Raw genomic sequence first — 17,469 nt, 5'->3', positions numbered from 1 at the left:
TCAGCCCCCGGCGGGAGGGTGCCCCTGCCCCGAGGGCCCTTCAGGACTCTGCCCCCCCACCTGGCCAGGGCTGACGCAGATGCAGAGCCACAGCTGCACATAGTGTTTTATTTCAGTGTCAGGATCCATCAGAAAAAAGCAGAGAGGCGGGGGTGTGGGGCTCCCGGGGCTGGGCGAGGCACCTGGCGCTGGCAGACCCAGCAGCCGGGCGGTAACCGAGTGAGCCCCGTGTCGGTGGAGACAGGAATCACCAGGGCGGGACAGCAGGGGCTGCGGGTCAGGACTGAGGGGCATCCGGATGGGGGAGGGGCTGTGTTAGTATGAACATTGGGAAACACGGCGCCTCTTGCCCCTACTCCGGCTGGGCAGTCTCTAGCGGGGCCCATCCACTGCCCTCCCCCAGACCCTGCACCCTCGGGGCTGCCTGAGCCCCTGGCAGCGGGTGGGACTAGGGCCAGGGCTGGCAGGGCGGGAGCCGGCCCCCCTAGCGGGAGAACTTGCGCACGGCGCGGTACGAGGCTGGCACGGCGAGGTGCTGCGCCTGCCCCCGCTCCTCCTCCTCCGTCAGGTCCTCGGCAGAGCCCCAGCGCTTCCGGGCCTGGCCGCTGCCCTTGGGCAAGAGCAGACAGGCCAGCGCCCTGTTCCTGCCGCGCACCGCTGGCAGCTCTGGGGAGAGAGAGGGCAGGGCAGGGTCAGGGCAGGAGACGCGGCCCCCTCCCAGCAAGGCCTACAACCCCCAGCCCCCTCCCCCCACACACCTCCTGGCAGCCCCTGTCCTGCCCTGGGGGCACAGCTGCAGCTCAGCGGGTGCCCACGGTGGCACCGGGCAGGGAGTGCCCAGCCCTTTGCACGGCCACTCCCCCCAGGCAGCCAGGCTCAGGCCCCTCCCCCCATGCACACGCTGCTTGCGTCCCCCCTTCTGGAGAGGCTGCGAGGGAGGCACCCAACCCCTGGGGCTGGGGGAAGGGGCCCCCCGCAGGGTGGACAGACAGACAGACAAGGGGCATTTCTCACGGGGCAGCGTGGCAGCTCTGTCCAGCGGCTTCTCTGCTCCCAGGTAGTGTCTGGCCAGGTGCCCGCTGTAATCTCGCACGTTCTGCTTGGCACCTGCCAGGACACACGGCTCAGCCCTGGCCCGCCGGGCACCGCCCCCCCCCCGGCGGCCTGGCCCCAGGATGGAGATTGCACCAAGAGGGCTCCAAGTCCTGGGGCGCGACCCCCCTCCCCCACAGGAGTGACCCAGCGGGCGGGGCCTTGGCTTCAGGTCCTGCTCACCGTAGCTCCGGACGAGCAGCTCCATGACCTGGCGGTGCCCATGCAGAGCAGCAATGTGCAGCGGGGTGTAGCCCTGGGGGGACACGGGACGCATCAGGACACGAGAGACCGGTGGCTTCAGACCCCCAGCCCAGCCCTGGAGGAAGGAAATGGGGCTGCCCAGGAGACTCCCCACCCCAGCAATCTCCCGCCCAGGGGACATGGGCATCACCCCCTCAGAGAGGCCCCCCCGGCCCTGAAAACGCCCCCTTCCACAGCACAGCCCCCCACTGATCTCCCCGTCCCCACCCTTCCCCGTGAGATCCCCCCAGCATCCAGTTCTGCTCCACCAACAATCACCCCCCCCGGGCACCAGTGCCCACTGCCTAATCTGTCCTGAAGAGCCTGCGGCGAGGTCTGTCCGTCTGTCCGTCCCTGGGCACCTGCATACTCACGCCCTGCTCGGGTGGGGGCGGGGAAAAGAGAGCACAGGGTCAGTGCAGAGCTCCAGGATCACGCTTCCAGTTAACCCTTCATGCCCTGCACATCCAGTGCCACGCTGCCACTGCAGTGCAGGCACATGCTGGACCCTGGCTGCCACCCCCCCCAATATGCCCCATCCCACCTGAGCTCAGGCCCTCGCCCAGCACAGCCCCCTCCGCCTGGTATCCTGGCAAGCCCCCGGCAGCCCCGCGTGCTCCTCCCACCCGCACAGCAGCCAGGCACAAAGACAGGCAGGTACTCACGTGCTGGGTCCGAGCATGGGGAGCAGCGTGGGGAGGGGGAGAGGAGAACCCGTTAGAGCCAGTCACCTATGGATCACAGCCTCCCCCCCACCCCGGCAGGGCCGGTGCAAGGATATTTTGCGCCTTAGACGCAACTTCCACCTTGCCCCGCCCTCCCCCCGTAACATTGGTTCATTGAGGGGCTGCCACTGCCCCTCCTGGAGCAGGCTCAGGGCCCCGCGCCCCGGCGTCAGCTCACATGCCCGGGAGCCACAGAGCCTGAGCACGGCGAGGCGGGAGCTGGGGGGCGCACGGGGGCCTCTGCCCGCATGTATCTGCTGCAGCCCGCAGGAGCCCTCCGGGGAGGCACCAGGCCGCAGCCTGGGCAGGAGGGGCGGGGGCAGGGGGCGTGGCTGCTCCTGCCCCCCTGCGCCGCGCTGGCTCCTCCATGGCTGGGGCTCACCACCCCCGCAAGCCGACGCTCTGGCTCTCCGGTGCCTCTGGAAGGCGGCTCCTCCCTGCCAAGCCAGGGCACCACTTTTTGGCATCCCCAGGGCCGTCCTTAGGATTTATGGGGCCCTGTGTAGTATTATTAAACTGGTGCCCCTATGCCCCACGGCAGCCTGAGCTTGCAGCCCAGTGAGGGGAGGGTGGAGGGACAGGGCAGAAAGAATAACAAGACGCCCGTCCCGCCTCACGGTGGCAGAGAGTCACAGTTCCCCGCAGAGACCCCTGTACCCTCTCCCTCCCGCAGAATGGACACGCAGAACGTACCTAATTAAAAGCACTAAACTTGGGAATAAAAAATGTCAACTACAGGTTTTTTGATACGCCCTGAAGTTTGTCAGACATTTATTTGCAAAAACTTTGTAGCAAGGGTGAGTCAGCTGTCCTGCTGCACACAACATGAAATATTGTGGAATACATGATGCAGCTCTTCTCTGGTTTACATTTTCTTAATCAGTGTTTCTAAGCTGATTTTATATTTTAAATGTACTTTTAAATGTACTCATTCCAGATTACTACATATGTAACTCACTGAAACAGACATTATTTTAAATTAATCAGTCACAGAGGTTTAGTGTGTTCATAACAATGTTCATTGCTTTAAAAAAAGGGACACTAATTTACTGTGTGCGATCTCCATAACAATGCACACGTTTATGAAATTTCACCAACTTTAAAAAATATGTTTCCAAAGATTTTAGGCATCACAAAGGATTTTATATCTTACTAAGGTACGGATTTTGCTTAAAACTAGTTCATCAGATAGTCAGAAGTAAAGAAAGGGAAACTCTTTGTCCAGCTATCTAGAAGCAAAGGGCTGTTCCTTCCTTCAGCCAGGGGGGGAGGGGGTGAAGGGAGAAATGGATGGACAGAAAGGACAGGAAGACTTTGGAAGTAAGTTTTTTGACTCTAGTAATTAAAATGTGTATTTTAGATAAGGGGGGGGGGGTCTTCTGAAGAATTTAAAAAACCATCTGTCTGAAGATCCCAGCATTTAAGGCTAAAGATGATTGTGCATCTAAACATCGACGCAAGGATTTTTTAGAGAGGTGATTTTATAATCTTCACCAACTCGCTAATGAAATATTTTTAAAACAAATTTTAACCGAAGGTCCTGCAGACTGACATGTTCTGAGTAAACGTTACAGCGACGCACAACTGGGGTGGTCAGGACCTTCAGAAACTGACAGTAGATCCCTGGGGGTTGGCAAATGCCTGTCAAACGGTCTCAGTGTTGTGTTAATAGCTCTGGCAGGCTGGAGACTTTTTCTCTTGTAACTACTAGATCCCCTTCCCAGGAGCCTGCAGGAAGGGCCAGGAGGGGGGACACTAAGACCCAGTGGTGCCCCAAATTTTCAGGTGCCCTACGCAGCTGCCTATGCCTGAGGACGGCCCTGGGCCCCCCCAACCCCTTGCTGCCCTAGGCCACTGCCTAGCTCGCCTAGTGGTTGCACCGCTCCCCCCTCAGCCAGGGCTCTGCCCCACTCGGCACTCAGCTCCCCAGGCTGGGGACCCCACCCTAACCCAGACCTCACTCAGGGAGGCGGGAGGCCATGGGCCTGCCGGGAACTCACCGATCGCGAGTTGACATCGGCTCCTGCAGCCACCAGCAGCGAGGCCAAGTCCTCCTGGCCGTGCTTGGCCGCCCAGTGCAGCGCTGTCTGTGGGGAGAGGCAGGGCTGGGCTCAGACGCCCTGCTGCCCCCCAGCCCAGCCTGGCTCACCCTGCTCCCCACCATGCTGGGCTCAGGCAGAGCCACCCCAGCCCCACCCATCCAGAGCAGAGGATCTACCTTCATCGCACCTCCAGTGGGGAACGTGGGCAGAACACTGATGCCGGCACCTCTCCCCTGGCCGGCTCCATGGCACCCTCCCATGGGGCTGAAGGGGGGGCTGTCCCGGGGGGGGGGTCACTATGTTTAGCCCCTGTGCAGAGACCAGTGACAGTGGGGCAGGCCTAGGTGAGTGCAGAGAGAGAGGAACTATTTTCAGGCCCATCAGATGGGGAAACTGAGGCCCAGGGAAGGGGCTAGCCGTGAAGGCCCAACACTGAACCAGCATCAGAGCCAGAAACAGAACCCAGGAGTCCTGCTCCCAGCCTTGAGCTGAGTCCATCTGCCCACTCTGCGCTAGTGTCCCACTGGGGCCCCCTGCCCTGCGCCCCCTCTGCCAGCACTCAGCTCGCTGGGGAGGAGCCAGGGAGCCCCGGCCCTGGAATGCAGCAGGGAGGGGGCAAGGCTGATCCTGGGGTCCCAGAAGGCTCATACTTACAAACTGCTCCCGGCCGAGACGGTTGCCGGCACCAGCAGGGACGGGCGGCAGGGACGGGGCAGAGAAGGAGACATGTTAGAAGCATCGCATGGGGCCCCCGGAGCCAGCGCGGTGTTGGTCCAACGTGGGGGAGGCCAGCCCAAGCCTTCCATTTGGGGCAGGAAACTCAGCCCCCGAACATCTGGATTTGGAAACCCCTGGGGGGAGCTGTTCTTCGGGCCTCGGGCCCCCTTCTTCCCTGGCTGGACTGCTCTGCTACTGCCCCCTGGGGCTGGGCTGGGCTCCCATCCAGACCCCCGGGCTCCCGCCAGGGACCAGGGCTCAACCAACCCCAACATCCCCCACCCCGAGCCTCTGCGGGAGCAGCCAGCTCCACGGCCCCGGCTTACCCCCTGAGCCGCACGGGAACCAGAGTCCAGCAGGTCCGCGACGGGGAGAGAGAGAGACAGAGAGCAGGAAATCAGACACTGTCGGATGGGGGGGCAAGCGGGCGGGGAGGGGACAGACAGGTGAGGCCAGTGGGTTCATTAGCTGCAGGAGGGGCTGGGATTTCACAGGAGTTTGGGGTCCCAGGCCCCTCTGGGATTCGCAAGGCAGTGCAGAGGAATTGGGCGACCCACCCCCAGCTCCAGGTCAGGGCTGGAGGGAGCATGGGCCTGGCATGGCCCTGTACTCACCGAGGTGAAGTCCTGCAGCACGTCCCACGGGAGCAGAGAGAGAGAGAGAGAGAGAGAGAGAGAGAGGAAATGGGTGAGCTCAGGTTAGGGCTGGGGCAGCCCCCCCCTCTGGGACACAGAGCAGCGGGTCGGGCACAGAGCCCCTCCTGCTTTCCCCAGACCAGCTGAGCACATCAGGCCGGGCATGAGGGCCACACTTGCCTTCCTGGTGGCCAAGGACGGCTCCTGTTTGAGCAGGTGACTCAGGGTGAGCAGGTGCCCGCTGGCTGCCCCCTGCAGCCACTCCTTCTCCACGGGGTCCAGCTGGGGGGAGAGACACCGTGAGTGACAGATAGCAGCACCGGGGCCCTGCCGGGCACAATGGCCCTCGGCCCAGAGAGAGATGGGTTCCCACTAGGGCTGTCAGGCAACTGAAAAAATGAATTGCGATTAATCGCGCTGTTACAGAACAATAGAATACCATTTATTTAAATATTTAAATATTTCTGGATGTTTTCTACATTTTCAAATATATTGATTTCAATTACTACACAGAATACAAAGAGTGCAGTGCTCACTCTATATTATTATTTTTATTTCAAATATTTGCACTGTAAAAAACAAAAGAAATAGTATTTTACAATTCACCTCATACAAGTACTGTAGAGCAATCTCTGTATCATGAAAGTTTAACTTACAAACGTAGAATTATGTACAAAAAATAACTGCATTCAAAAATAAAACAATGTAAAATTTTGGAGCCTACAAGTCCACTCAGTCCTACTTCAGCCAATCGCTCAAACAAGTTACATTTGTAGGAGATAATGCTGCCCACTTCTTGTTTACAATGTCACCTGAAAACGAGAACAGGCAGTCACATGGCACTGTTGTAGCCGGCGTCACAAGATATTTACGTGCCAGATGCGCTAAAGATTCATATGTCCCTTCATGCTTCAAGCACCATTCCAGAGGACAAGCGTCCATGCTGATGATGGGTTCTGCTTGATAACAATCCAAAGCAGTGTGGACTGATGCATGTTCATTTTCATCATCTGAGTCAGATGCCACCAACAGAAGGTTGATTTTCTTTTTTGGTGGTTCGGGTTCTGTAGTTTCTGCATCGGAGTGTTGCGCTTTTAAGACTTCTGAAAGCATGCCCCACACCTCGTCCCTCTCAGATTTTGGCAGCACTTCAGATTCTTAAATCTTGGGTGGAGAGCTGTAGCTATCTTTAGAAATCTCACAGTGGTACCTTCTTTGTGTTTTGTCAGATCTGCAGTGAAAGTGTTCTTAAAATGAACATGTGCTTGGTCATCATCTGAGTCTGCTATAACATGAAATATATGGCAGAATGTGGGTAAAACAGAGCAGGGAGTTCAGCCACTAATTTAATTAATGCGTTATTTTTTGTAATGAGCACCAGCAGCATGGAAGCATGTCCTCTGGAACAATGACCGAAGCATGAAGGGGCATACGAATGTTTAGCATATCTGACACGTAAATACCTTGCAACGCCGGCTACAAAAGTGCCATGTGAATGCCTGTTCTCACTTTCTGGTGACATTGTAATTAAGAAGTGGGCATCTTCTGTAAATGTAAACAAACTTGTTTCTCTTAGCGATTGGCTGAACGAGAAGTAGGACTGAGTGGATTTGCGGGCTCTAAAGTTTTACATTGTTTTGTTTTTAAGTGCAGTGATGTAACAAAAAAATCTACATTTGTAAATTGCACTTTCACGATAAAGAGATTGCACTACAGTACTTGTATGAGGTGAATTGAAAAATACTATTTCTTTTATCATTTTACAGTGCAAATATTCGTAATAAAAATAATATAAAGTGAACACTGTACTCTTTCTATTCTGTGTTGTAATTGAAATCGATATATTTGAAAATGTAGAAAACAGCCACAAATATTTAATACATTTCAATTGGTATTCTATTAACAGTGCAAATCATTGCAATTAATTTTTTTGAGTTAATTGTGTGTGTTAACTGCAATTAATCAACGCCCTAGTTCCTACCTCTCAGCAGCACCGGGGCCCCGCAGGGCCGGGGGGGGCCTCACAGGCCCAGAGGGAGACGGGTTCCCACCTCTCAGCAGCACCAGGGCCCCGCAGGGCCGGGTGGGGGAAGGGGGGCCTCACAGGCCAGAGGGAGACGGGTTCCCCTCTCAGCAGGGAAGATGGGCAGACCCCAGCTTGAGAACACGGGACGGGGATGAAGCGAGGAGGGGCTCAGCGTCGGCTGCCGGAAGGAGTCGGGGCTCTCACCTGGGAAGTGACCCAGCAGCTCCGACAGAGACCCAGAGCCTGAGCACCTGTGCAGGTCTCTGCAGCGTGCCTGGCCCTGGGGCTCACCAGAACAGTCTGTGCTTCAGCCTCCCTCTCTCTGGGCCTCCCTGTGCCGTGTCCGGGGGACGAACAAACCCGCCTGTTGTGCCAGCGCCGTGCGAGTGTCACTGGAAGGCTGGGCGAGGTGCGGTCACCCCGGCAGGGCGCACGAGTCTCTGCCAGGGGCTGGCTCAGTGGGACTGGCTGAGCGGAGCTCACGGAGCCAAGCAGGAGGGCGGGAGCCCTGGAGGTCCTGTCTAAGGAGGTGGGGAGGCTGCACGGCCTGCCCGGGCAGGAAGAGGGAGATCCTGGGGGGAGCTGGGGGGCCTGGCACTGACGGGGCCTGTCCTGGAGTCTGTTCCACGGCTGGGGGCGTAGCACCGATCCTGGGCATCCGACACCCCATCCTGCCTACTACTCACCGCCACAGAGCTGGAGCCCGGGCTGCTCCCTCCATCTTCGGAGGCATCCTGCTCCGACTCAGGCTGCCGGGAGAGCAGAGGGAGAGGGAGGGAGGTGCATGGGGCTGCCTGGAGAGGGAGCTCTCCCCACACATGGGGGCAGGGGGAGTGACGCAGCTGCAGCCAGTGCCCACTGCCCATTCTGACGGCACCATGGGACACCACAGCTGGGGGAAGGCCCCAGCCCCACCTCCTCCCCACCTTCCAGGGGCTGGAGAGCTGCCCATTTCTGGTGAACCCCCCTGCCCTGCCTGCCAGCCCTCCGTCTGGGTGCCAGGCTCTCCGCAGCCCAGGACTGACCCGGGTGACCCAGGAGCCGCCGACCAGCTCGGCCAGCAGAGCCAGGCCTGGGGTCAGGCCCCTGGGATCTGTCTGCTCCATGGAGCGGGGCCAGGAATCCTGCCATGTCTGCTCATACCGGACCCCGGCTGGCCCACAGGGGTGCTGGCGCCTGCAGAGCACACAGAATCCCTGCCGGGGGCCGGCCCAGCCCCTGCAATTCCCCAGCACCCCCATTCAGTCCCTCAGCAGCACGGCCCAGAGCACCCCCATGCGCCCAGGAGCTCCCAGCCACTCCCCGTCTGCAGCGCCAGCAGGCCTCAGCGCTGCCTCCTGGTGGAGCACCCAGCACGTGTCCTTGGAGACACTAGGGTGGGGTTCCCCTTTCCCCCACGTATCCCGCTAGCAGGGCAGATCGGGCGTTGGCAGCTGCCAGTGACCCCAGACTCCTGCACCCCCCAAACACCCGGGGCTCTAACCTGCTCCCCATGCCCCATAGTGCCCCCTGCTGCCCCCACCCCCAAGACCACAGTCCCCCACCAACACATGCCATTCTCTGCCCATGCACCGGGGGTGTCTCCCACAGCACACCCCTCCCCCGGGTCAGATACCTTCTACCCTGTGAGCCCCTGGGGGGCCCTGCCTGGGGGCGACAGCCCCACATCTGGCTCCTCTCGCCACCACTGGCTACTTTGCCGTGCACCCCTCACCTTGGAGACGCTCTCTGCATCCTCCTCTGCCGCTCTTGGGGGTTCAGGCTCAGGCTGTGGGTTGAGGGCTGTAGCAGGGACCCGCTCGAGGCTGCCCCAGGCTGCAGTGCTCTGCCCCCCAGGACACATGCCAAGGGAGGAATTCAGGATGAGCTGCCTGTGGGTCTGTCCCCACCACCAGCTGGGAGCACAGGGGCTGAGGGGGCTGCAGTGAAACAGAGCCTCTGGGGCTCCATGCTGGGGCCCCAGCCCAGAGCTCTCCCCCGTCCCCTCGCCCCAGGGCCCAGAGCTCTCCCCCTTCCCCTCCCCCCGGGGCCCAGAGCTCTCCCCCTTCCCCTCCCCCCGCAGACCAGAGCTCTCCCCCGTCCCGTCCCCCCGCAGACCAGAGCTCTCCCCCTTCCCCTCCCCCCGGGGCCCAGAGCTCTCCCCCGTCCCCTCCCCCCGCAGACCAGAGCTCTCCCCCTTCCCCTCCCCCCGGGGCCCAGAGCTCTCCCCCTTCCCCTCCCCCCGGGGCCCAGAGCTCTCCCCCTTCCCCCCCCCCCCAGACCAGAGCTCTCCCCCTTCCCCTCCCCCCGCTGACCCGAGCTCTCCCCTTCCCCTCCCGCCAGGGCCCAGAGCTCTCCCCCTTCCCCTCCCCCCCAGACCAGAGCTCTCCCCCTTCCCCTCCCCCCGGGGCCCAGAGCTCTCCCCCTTCCCCTCCCCCCCAGACCAGAGCTCTCCCCCTTCCCCTCCCCAGAGCTCTCCCCCTTCCCCTCCCGCCAGGGCCCAGCCTGGAACACGGGAGCCCCTGGCTCCCAGCACCTGAGCTCAGGTGGGTCAGGGTGGGCAGCTGCCTGAGGGGAGAGCCCCGAACCCAGCCTGGCCCCAGGGCTGGTACCAAAGCAGGGGCCAAACCCCTCAGCCCCCCTTCACCACGGGGCCTCGGGGAGCTGCACAGCACGTGTGCCCTGCCTGAGCCCGATCCCCACCTCTGCAGCCAGCAGCGCCCTACGTGCCCTCCCCAAGCTCCCAGGGCCACACAGGCCCCCTTGGGGCAGGGGAGGTGGGGGGCTGCTGTGGTGGGAAGGGGCCAGGGAGCCAAGGGAGGGGGCAGCCCATGGCAGTGCCATGGGGCGGGGGCCAAGGTTCCCTGCGTCTCACCGAAGCACTGAAGTCAGTGACCAGGATGTGGGGCAATGCAGGCCCTTCCTCTGGCCCTGCCTGCGGGCCCTGCCACAGGGCCATGGCGGCCGGCGGGCCAGGCCAGGCGCCGCTTCCTGGGAGCGCTGCTACCGCACCGGGTCCGTCTCGCCCTGTGGGTCAGATCACAGCATGTCATGGCCTGGTGCACCCCACTGGGCCCCCGCAGGGATCCCACCCCTCACCTCCCCCTGCCGGACCAGGGATAGCTTCTTCCCAAGCTCCACGAAGGCCTCGTGGGCTGAGCTGTGGGGACAAGGGCCGGGTCACGCAGGGCAGGGCCTGTTCAGACCTCCCTGGGACGGGGACTCCCGTTCCTGCCACTGGGGGCCAACCACAGCCCCTTCCCCAGGGGGGCCCCGTCCAGCTGCCCCCATCCAGGAGCCAGACAGCAGCTCCTGGCAGCAGCTGGATTCCCATGTTAATCTGGCCCCTTTCCCACCAGAACAAGGCACGAAATGCTGGAAACCTCCTGTCCCCCAGAGCATCCCGGCAGCCAGTGTCACTGCAGCTGGAGCAGCCCTATGGAGCCCTGGGATCCCGCCTCCCTAACATCCTGTGGTGGTGAGTCCCCCAGGACAAGATCAAGATCATGCCGAGAACTCCTTTCTATTGACTGGCCCCTTCCTGCCCCATCTCCCAGCGCAGCGATCCCCTCCCCATCGGGCCGGGCCGGGCGCTCCGGCACCCTGCTCCAGGCTGAGGAAGGGCCTGGTCACCCGCCCTCAGTACAGGCTTAGGAAACACCCAGCCACAAACAAGGGACCACGCAGACCCAGGTCCATCTGCACAGGGATAAAAGCCCCGCAGCATGGTCGTGGCTGGCCCAGGCCAGCTGACTGGGGCTCCGGGGCGAAGAAATCACCATGCAGATGTTTGGGATCAGGCTGGAACCGAGCTCTGGGACCTCCCACACTGCAGGGCGCCTGAGCCTCTGCACAGTGATTTTCAGCCCTGCAGCCAGAGCCCAGGCCAGCCACGGGGTTTTAGCCCTGTGTAGACGTAGCTCTGGGGGCCAGAGCTAACAGCTGGGGGTGAAGCAGCACCACACAGGCCTCTGTGCAGCATCCAGCAGGACCAATGGGAACATGCAGCTAGCATGGGACTGAGCCCCATGGGTGGGCAGGGTCACACACCCTGGCAACCCCATGGGCAGGCAGGGTCACCCCCACCCAGGCAGCCCCACGGGTGGACAGGGCCCCCCCCAGGCAGCCCCACGTGCAGAAAGGGTCACACACCCCGGCAGACCCAGAGCCCCATGGGCAGGCAGGGTCACCCTCCCCCAAAGCCCCATGGGCAGGCAGGGTCCGTCCCCCCCGGCAGACCCAGAGCCCCACGGGCAGGCAGGGTCACCCCCCCCGGCAGCCCCATAGCCCCACGGGCAGGCAGGGTCCCCACCTCAGCAGCCCCAGAGCCCCACGGGCAGGCAGGTCCCCCCCGGCAGCCCCAGAGCCCCACAGAGAGGCAGGGTCCCCCCACCAAGCAGGAATGCTGGAGTGCTCAGCAGCCCACGGCAGTTCGAGGTCACTAGTTCAGCGTGTTGGTACCTGCTGGAAGCTTCTCCCCAGGGCAGAAGGGAGCTGCCAGGACCCCCTGGCTGCAGGGGTTTTCCTGGGGAGAGTGCTGGAGAGGAGGGCTGGCCTGGCTGGGATCACACACAGCCCTATCTCCCCAGAGCAGACTTCCAGACAGGAACCCCTCCCAGGGCTCCACCCAGACTTGCCAGCTGACAGCTCCCCGGGGGGGGGAGGGGGGAAGGGAGCACTGGGTTTAACGTGACCCCTTGCACAGGGGCCCTGGGGCTGGAAGGGGTCCGGGGGCCCAGCCACTCCCTGCTCAACAGCCCCCAAGGCAGTGTCCTCCAGGAGCACCTGCCATGCCAGCCCGAGGGCAGTCTAGGGGGTCGGCTCAGGCAGTGCGCACCAGAGAGCCGTCACCCAGATCCTACCCCCAGTGGGGCCAGGCCAGTTTGGGACGAGCCCCACCTCTTACTGGCACCTGCCAGGTTTACATTGCAAGGGTACCAGGAGAGACACAGGAACGGCCACACAGGCTCAGCCCCGAGACCCACTGCCCCAGTCTCCAACAGCGCCAGCCCCAGACATGTCAGAGGATCCCACAGTCAGTCAACGGGGAGAACTGGATCCCCACAAAGTTTCACCCTGATCTCCAATAGTCAAAGATCAGGTCAGACCCTGGAACTCTTCCAAACATTTTGTCAGCATTAACTGTAACATCTCTGGAGATTAGGGATCATAGAATCCTAGAATCTCAGGCTTGGAAGGGACCTCAGGAGGTATCTAGTCCAACCCCCTGCTCAAAGCAGGACCAACCCCAACTAAATCATCCCAGCCAGGGCTTTGTCAAGCCTGAGCTTAAAAACCGCTCAGGAAGGAGCTTCCACCACCTCCCTAGGGAACCCATTCCAGTGCTTCACCACCCTCCTAGTGAAATAGTGTTTCCTGATATCCAACCTAAACCTCCCCCACTGCAACCTGAGGCCATTGCTCCTTGTTCTGTCACCTGCCACCACTGAGAACAGTCTAGATCCATTCCCCCTGGAACCTAGCCAAGTTCTTGGCTCAGTGACCTCCTGTGGCAGTGAGTTCCACAGGCTAATTACACAATGCGTGAATAAGAGTTTCCTTTATCAGTTCTGAATTTCCCACCTGTCGGTTTCACTGGCTGTTCCCCGGTGCCTGTGCTGTGGCTCAGTTTTTCCAGCCTTGCTCGTTCTCATCACCCTTCCCTGACCCCCCAGCTGCGTGCGACGGGGGCCCAGCGCTGCCCACAGGATCTGCACCATAGATTGATGCAAAGGTGCTGGAACATTCCCCGTGTTATTCTCCACCCCGGTCCTGGTGCAGCTCTTCCGCCTGCAGCTGCGCATTGAGCACAGGTCTCCACTGCTGTCTGCAGTGGCACCCACCAGCTCCCGTCCCTGGCAGGTAATCTAGGGAGGTGTCAAACTGTCCCCACCAATGTGCATCACTTTGTGTTTATCGCCACTGACTCCCATTTGCCACCATGGTCCTGGATTCCAAGGCCAGAAGGGACCACTGTGATCATCCAGTCTGACTGGGCCAGAGACCTGCCCCCAAACCATTCCTAGAGCAGAGCTCTTGGAGAAACCTCCCGTCTGGATTTAAAGGAGTCAGTGATGGGAACCCACCCCGGCCCTGGGAAGTCATTCCAGTGGGAAACTACCTCACTTTTGAAAAATTACACTGTATTTCCTCACTTGTCTAACTTCAGCACGTCCCGTTGGATGGTGTTAGACCTTCCTCTGTGCCACTGAACACCACCCACCAGCTGGCAGCTGAAGTGAGACCAACTGTGTCGTCCATTCCCCTGGCTACGTCTGCCCTCTCCAGCCTGGACGAGTTACCTTCCCGTCAGCTGCCGCGTTTGCCTGCACCCTGCCCACCTCCTGCTCAGATCACTAATAACTAGATTAAACCACACAGGTCCCAGCATGGCACCTTGCAGCCTGCTTTGACCTTGTGACATGGGGAGAACTGTGACCATTCCTCCCTGCTCCCTCTAGGCCGTTTGACTCTCACCCATGATGACAATGAGCCTCTCTAGTAGCTTCTTGTGTGCGACCTCCTCCACCCAGAGGTTGGAATCGAAATGAATGAGGCCACCCGGTTCCCCTTCCCAACACAGGTCTGCACCAAGATCCATTTCGAGTTACACCTTCACTTAAACCACTGCAGCTGTGTGTGCAGACCAGCCCTGCACAGGACCAGGCGGGGGACACAGCACCTTTGCCAGCTCTGGGTCCAGGCCAGAAGGGGCTGCCTGGAGCCCCAGAGCGAGCCGGCTGGCCCCCCCACACCCAGGGGTGCCAAAGGGGCCACTGCTGGCTGACATCACCCACAGTCCATGAGAGGCAGCCAGCATCTCTCTCCGGAGCCCGTGGTCAGAGCGAGTTCTGGAAACACTCTGGCTGGGGCTGATAAACAGGGCTGCCCAGAGAGGGGGGCAGGTGGGGCAATTTGCCCCAGGCCCCGCAGGGGCCCCCACGAGAATATCGTATCTATAGTATGGGAAGGGGCCCCCTCAATCCTCTGGGCAGCCCTGCTGATAAATGGTTAACAAATCGGTTACTCAGCCATTGTGCAACAGGGAAGCTAAGCCCAAACCCCATCCCGTTAGCACAGGGGAGAGGCTAAGGAACAAACAAGAGGGGAATACAAACCGCTATATCCTGCCCTGACTGCAGCCTCCCCCAGCCTGGGCCATTTCTGGCGGGAGAAGGCGGAGACTTTCCGGAACTGTCCCAGAAGAAACAGGACAAAGGAGCCCAGGCAAGGGGGGCTGGAGCTGAGCATTGGGGGAGCAGCCAGGAGAGGCGTGGTTCAGGCAGCTGTGAGCAGCTGTTTTAGGGCAGGAGCCTGGGAGTCAGGAGCGCCCAGATGGGAACCCGCCCGGCGCGTCTCCCTGCTCAGACGTGGATTATCTCCCAGGTTGGATCCGTAATTAAACACCGACTAATCACACTCTCAGGATATTAAACATGTAACAAACCCGCTTAGCTCTGGCCAGAGACGGGGAGCGGGAAGGTCACCCAGGCTAATGAGCAGCAAGCGTGGCAGTGTCTCCAGGCACTGACCCCCACAGCTCTCCTAGGGTAAGGACAGACTTCATCACAGCCACCCCCTTTTCCCCAAGCTGGGGTCAGACCCTGCCCAGCGCAGGGGTCACCGCCCACTGCCCCAGATCCTATGCACACAGCACTGCTAGCATAGCACCCCCCTTGCCCCTCCTAGTGCCAGGCAAAGCCCCCCCCCCCGACTATTCCAGCATGGCCCCAAGCAACAACAGGCCTAACACCCATTCTGTCCTAGAGCCAGAGCACCCTGGGCCAAACCCAAAGAGAAGCCCTGTTCCTTCTGGCAGCACGTTCCTTCCGCCTGTGCTGCTGGGAGCGCATGGCCCACGCTCAGCAGTGACCACATCCTGGGGGCGCCTGGGGCGGCCTTTCAGCCCATGGCTCCTGGCAACAGCCCCATACTCTGCCCTCAACTCCACTCCAGCTCGCTTGGCACGTGGCCGGATTCCCCTGGAGCCCAGGCTCTCGTCCCAGCCCCGAACCCTGGCCCTTTTGCTCTTCTCTGAACTCCCTCAAGTATCTCATCATGGCTTGAGCCCCAGGCTGAACACTAATGCTGGGGTGGGGGTGTCTCCAATGGGACCAGGGTCTGCCCGGAGGCCAAGCACCGATCTCTGGGGGGTCTCCCCGGGGGCCAAGCACCGATCTCTGGGGGGTCTGCCCGGGGGCCAAGCACTGACCCTGGGGGGTCTGCCCGGGGGCCAAGCACTGATCCAGGGGGGTCTGCCCGGGGGCCAAGCACTGACCCTGGGGGGTCTGCCCGGGGGCCAAGCACCAATCTCTGGGGGGTCTGCCCGGGGCCCAAGCACAGATCCAGGGGGGTCTGCCCGGGGGCCAAGCACTGATCCAGGGGGGTCGGCCCGGGGGCCAAGCACCGATCCGGGGGGGTCTCCCCGGGGGCCAAGCACCGATCTCTGGGGGGTCTGCCCGGGGGCCAAGCACCGATCTCTGGGGGGTCTGCCTGGGGGCCAAGCACCGATCTCTGGGGGGTCTGCCCGGGGGCCAAGCACTGACCCTGGGGGGTCTCCCCGGGGGCCAAGCACCAATCTCTGGGGGGTCTGCCTGGGGGCCAAGCACCGATCTCTGGGGGGTCTGCCCGGGGGCCAAGCACTGATCCAGGGGGGTCTCCCCGGGGGCCAAGCACCAATCTCTGGGGGGTCTGCCTGGGGGCCAAGCACCGATCTCTGGGGGGTCTCCCCGGGGGCCAAGCACCGATCTCTGGGGGGTCTCCCCGGGGGCCAAGCACCGATCTCTGGGGGGTCTGCCCGGGGGCCAAGCACTGATCTCTGGGGGGTCTGCCCGGGGGCCAAGCACTGACCCTGGGGGGTCTGCCCGGGGGCCAAGCACCGATCTCTGGAGGGTCTGCCCGGGGGCCAAGCACTGACCCTGGGGGGTCTGCCCGGGGGCCAAGCACCGATCTCTGGGGGGTCTGCCCGGGGGCCAAGCACCGATCCAGGGGGGTGGCCCCGGGGGCCAAGCACCGATCTCTGGGGGGTCTGCCCGGGGGCCAAGCACTGATCCAGGGGGGTCTGCCCGGGGGCCAAGCACCGATCCGGGGGGGTCTGCCCGGGGGCCAAGCACTGACCCTGGGGGGTCTGCCCGGGGGCCAAGCACTGACCCTGGGGGGTCTGCCCGGGGGCCAAGCACCGATCTCTGGGGGGTCTCCCCGGGGGCCAAGCACCGATCTCTGGGGGGTCTGCCCGGGGGCCAAGCACCGATCCGTGGGGGTCTGCCCGGGGGCCAAGCACCTAACCGTGGGGGTCTCCCCGGGGGCCAAGCACCGATCTCTGGGGGGTCTGCCCGGGGGCCAAGCACCAATCTCTGGGGGGTCTGCCCGGGGGCCAAGCACCGATCCGGGGGGGTCTCCCCGGGGGCCAAGCACCGATCTCTGGGGGGTCTGCCCGGGGGCCAAGCACCGATCTCTGGGGGGTCTGCCCGGGGGCCAAGCACCGATCCGGGGGGGTCTGCCCGGGGGCCAAGCACCGATCCGGGGGGGTCTGCCCGGGGGCCAAGCACTGACCCTGGGGGAGATGCGAGTCTCTCCCTGGGGCGGCGGCTGAAATGCTGGCTCCGAGCTGGATTTTGGGCCAGGGTCCCTCGGCGCCGGGGCAGCCGAGGCAGGGCTGGACGCGAAGCCCCCGCGGTGCCTGGGGATGCGGGGACTCCCTAGGGACCATCCTCCCCCAGCCCTGGCCCACCTGGGAGCCGGGGTCCCCGGGCGGGGCCGGCGGCCGCTGTTGCTCCAGCAGAGGGATTCCGCGCTGGGCCGGGGCGCTGCGGCGGGCGGGGCCCGGAGCGCACGGTCCAGCCCAGGACGCTGCGCCCCGGAGCGGCCCGTCCCGGGGGGTCGAGCCCCGAGCCCCGCTCGAGTACAGCCGCCGGGTTCCGGCCGGCCCGGCTCTCGGAGCCCCCGGCAGCCGCGGGGCGCTCCCGGCCGGGCTGTTCGCGGGGCGCTGCGCGCGGGACAGGCTGCGCCCG

General features: G+C 62.3%; 1 protein-coding gene across 1 annotated transcript; it reads right to left on the bottom strand.

Moving 5' to 3' along the window:
- Nucleotides 1-97: 97 nt before the first annotated feature.
- Nucleotides 98-17,457, bottom strand: LOC123348216 (ankyrin repeat domain-containing protein SOWAHC-like). The gene is made up of 12 exons (XM_044985692.1): nucleotides 17,190-17,457; nucleotides 10,335-10,486; nucleotides 9,195-9,305; nucleotides 8,167-8,229; nucleotides 5,635-5,736; nucleotides 5,434-5,445; nucleotides 4,948-4,953; nucleotides 4,061-4,147; nucleotides 1,710-1,715; nucleotides 1,276-1,348; nucleotides 1,015-1,107; nucleotides 98-666 (listed from the first exon to the last, which is right to left on the bottom strand). Exons 2-12 carry the CDS (start codon nucleotides 10,416-10,418, stop codon nucleotides 485-487), a joined length of 819 nt encoding a protein of 272 aa, XP_044841627.1. The 5' UTR covers nucleotides 10,419-10,486; nucleotides 17,190-17,457; the 3' UTR covers nucleotides 98-484.
- Nucleotides 17,458-17,469: the final 12 nt, after the last annotated feature.

The sequence above is a fragment of the Mauremys mutica genome, chromosome 13, assembly GCF_020497125.1.
Source record: "Mauremys mutica isolate MM-2020 ecotype Southern chromosome 13, ASM2049712v1, whole genome shotgun sequence".
Lineage (NCBI taxonomy): Eukaryota > Metazoa > Chordata > Testudines > Geoemydidae > Mauremys > Mauremys mutica.
Note: the sequence above shows the minus strand (reverse complement) of the source record. Positions and strands in the feature narration are given on the sequence as shown.

Excerpts from the sequence above, each read along its gene's own strand:
- LOC123348216 (XM_044985692.1), bottom strand. The coding sequence starts at position 10,418 with ATGGCCCTGTGGCAGGGCCCGCAGGCAGGGCCAGAGGAAGGGCCTGCA. Across the intron at positions 5,737-8,166 it reads CGGGCTCCAGCTCTGTGGCG|CTGGACCCCGTGGAGAAGGA; the intron begins GTGAGTAGTAGG and ends CTCTCCCCCCAG. Across the intron at positions 667-1,014 it reads CAGAGCTGCCACGCTGCCCC|AGCTGCCAGCGGTGCGCGGC; the intron begins GTGAGAAATGCC and ends CTCTCTCCCCAG.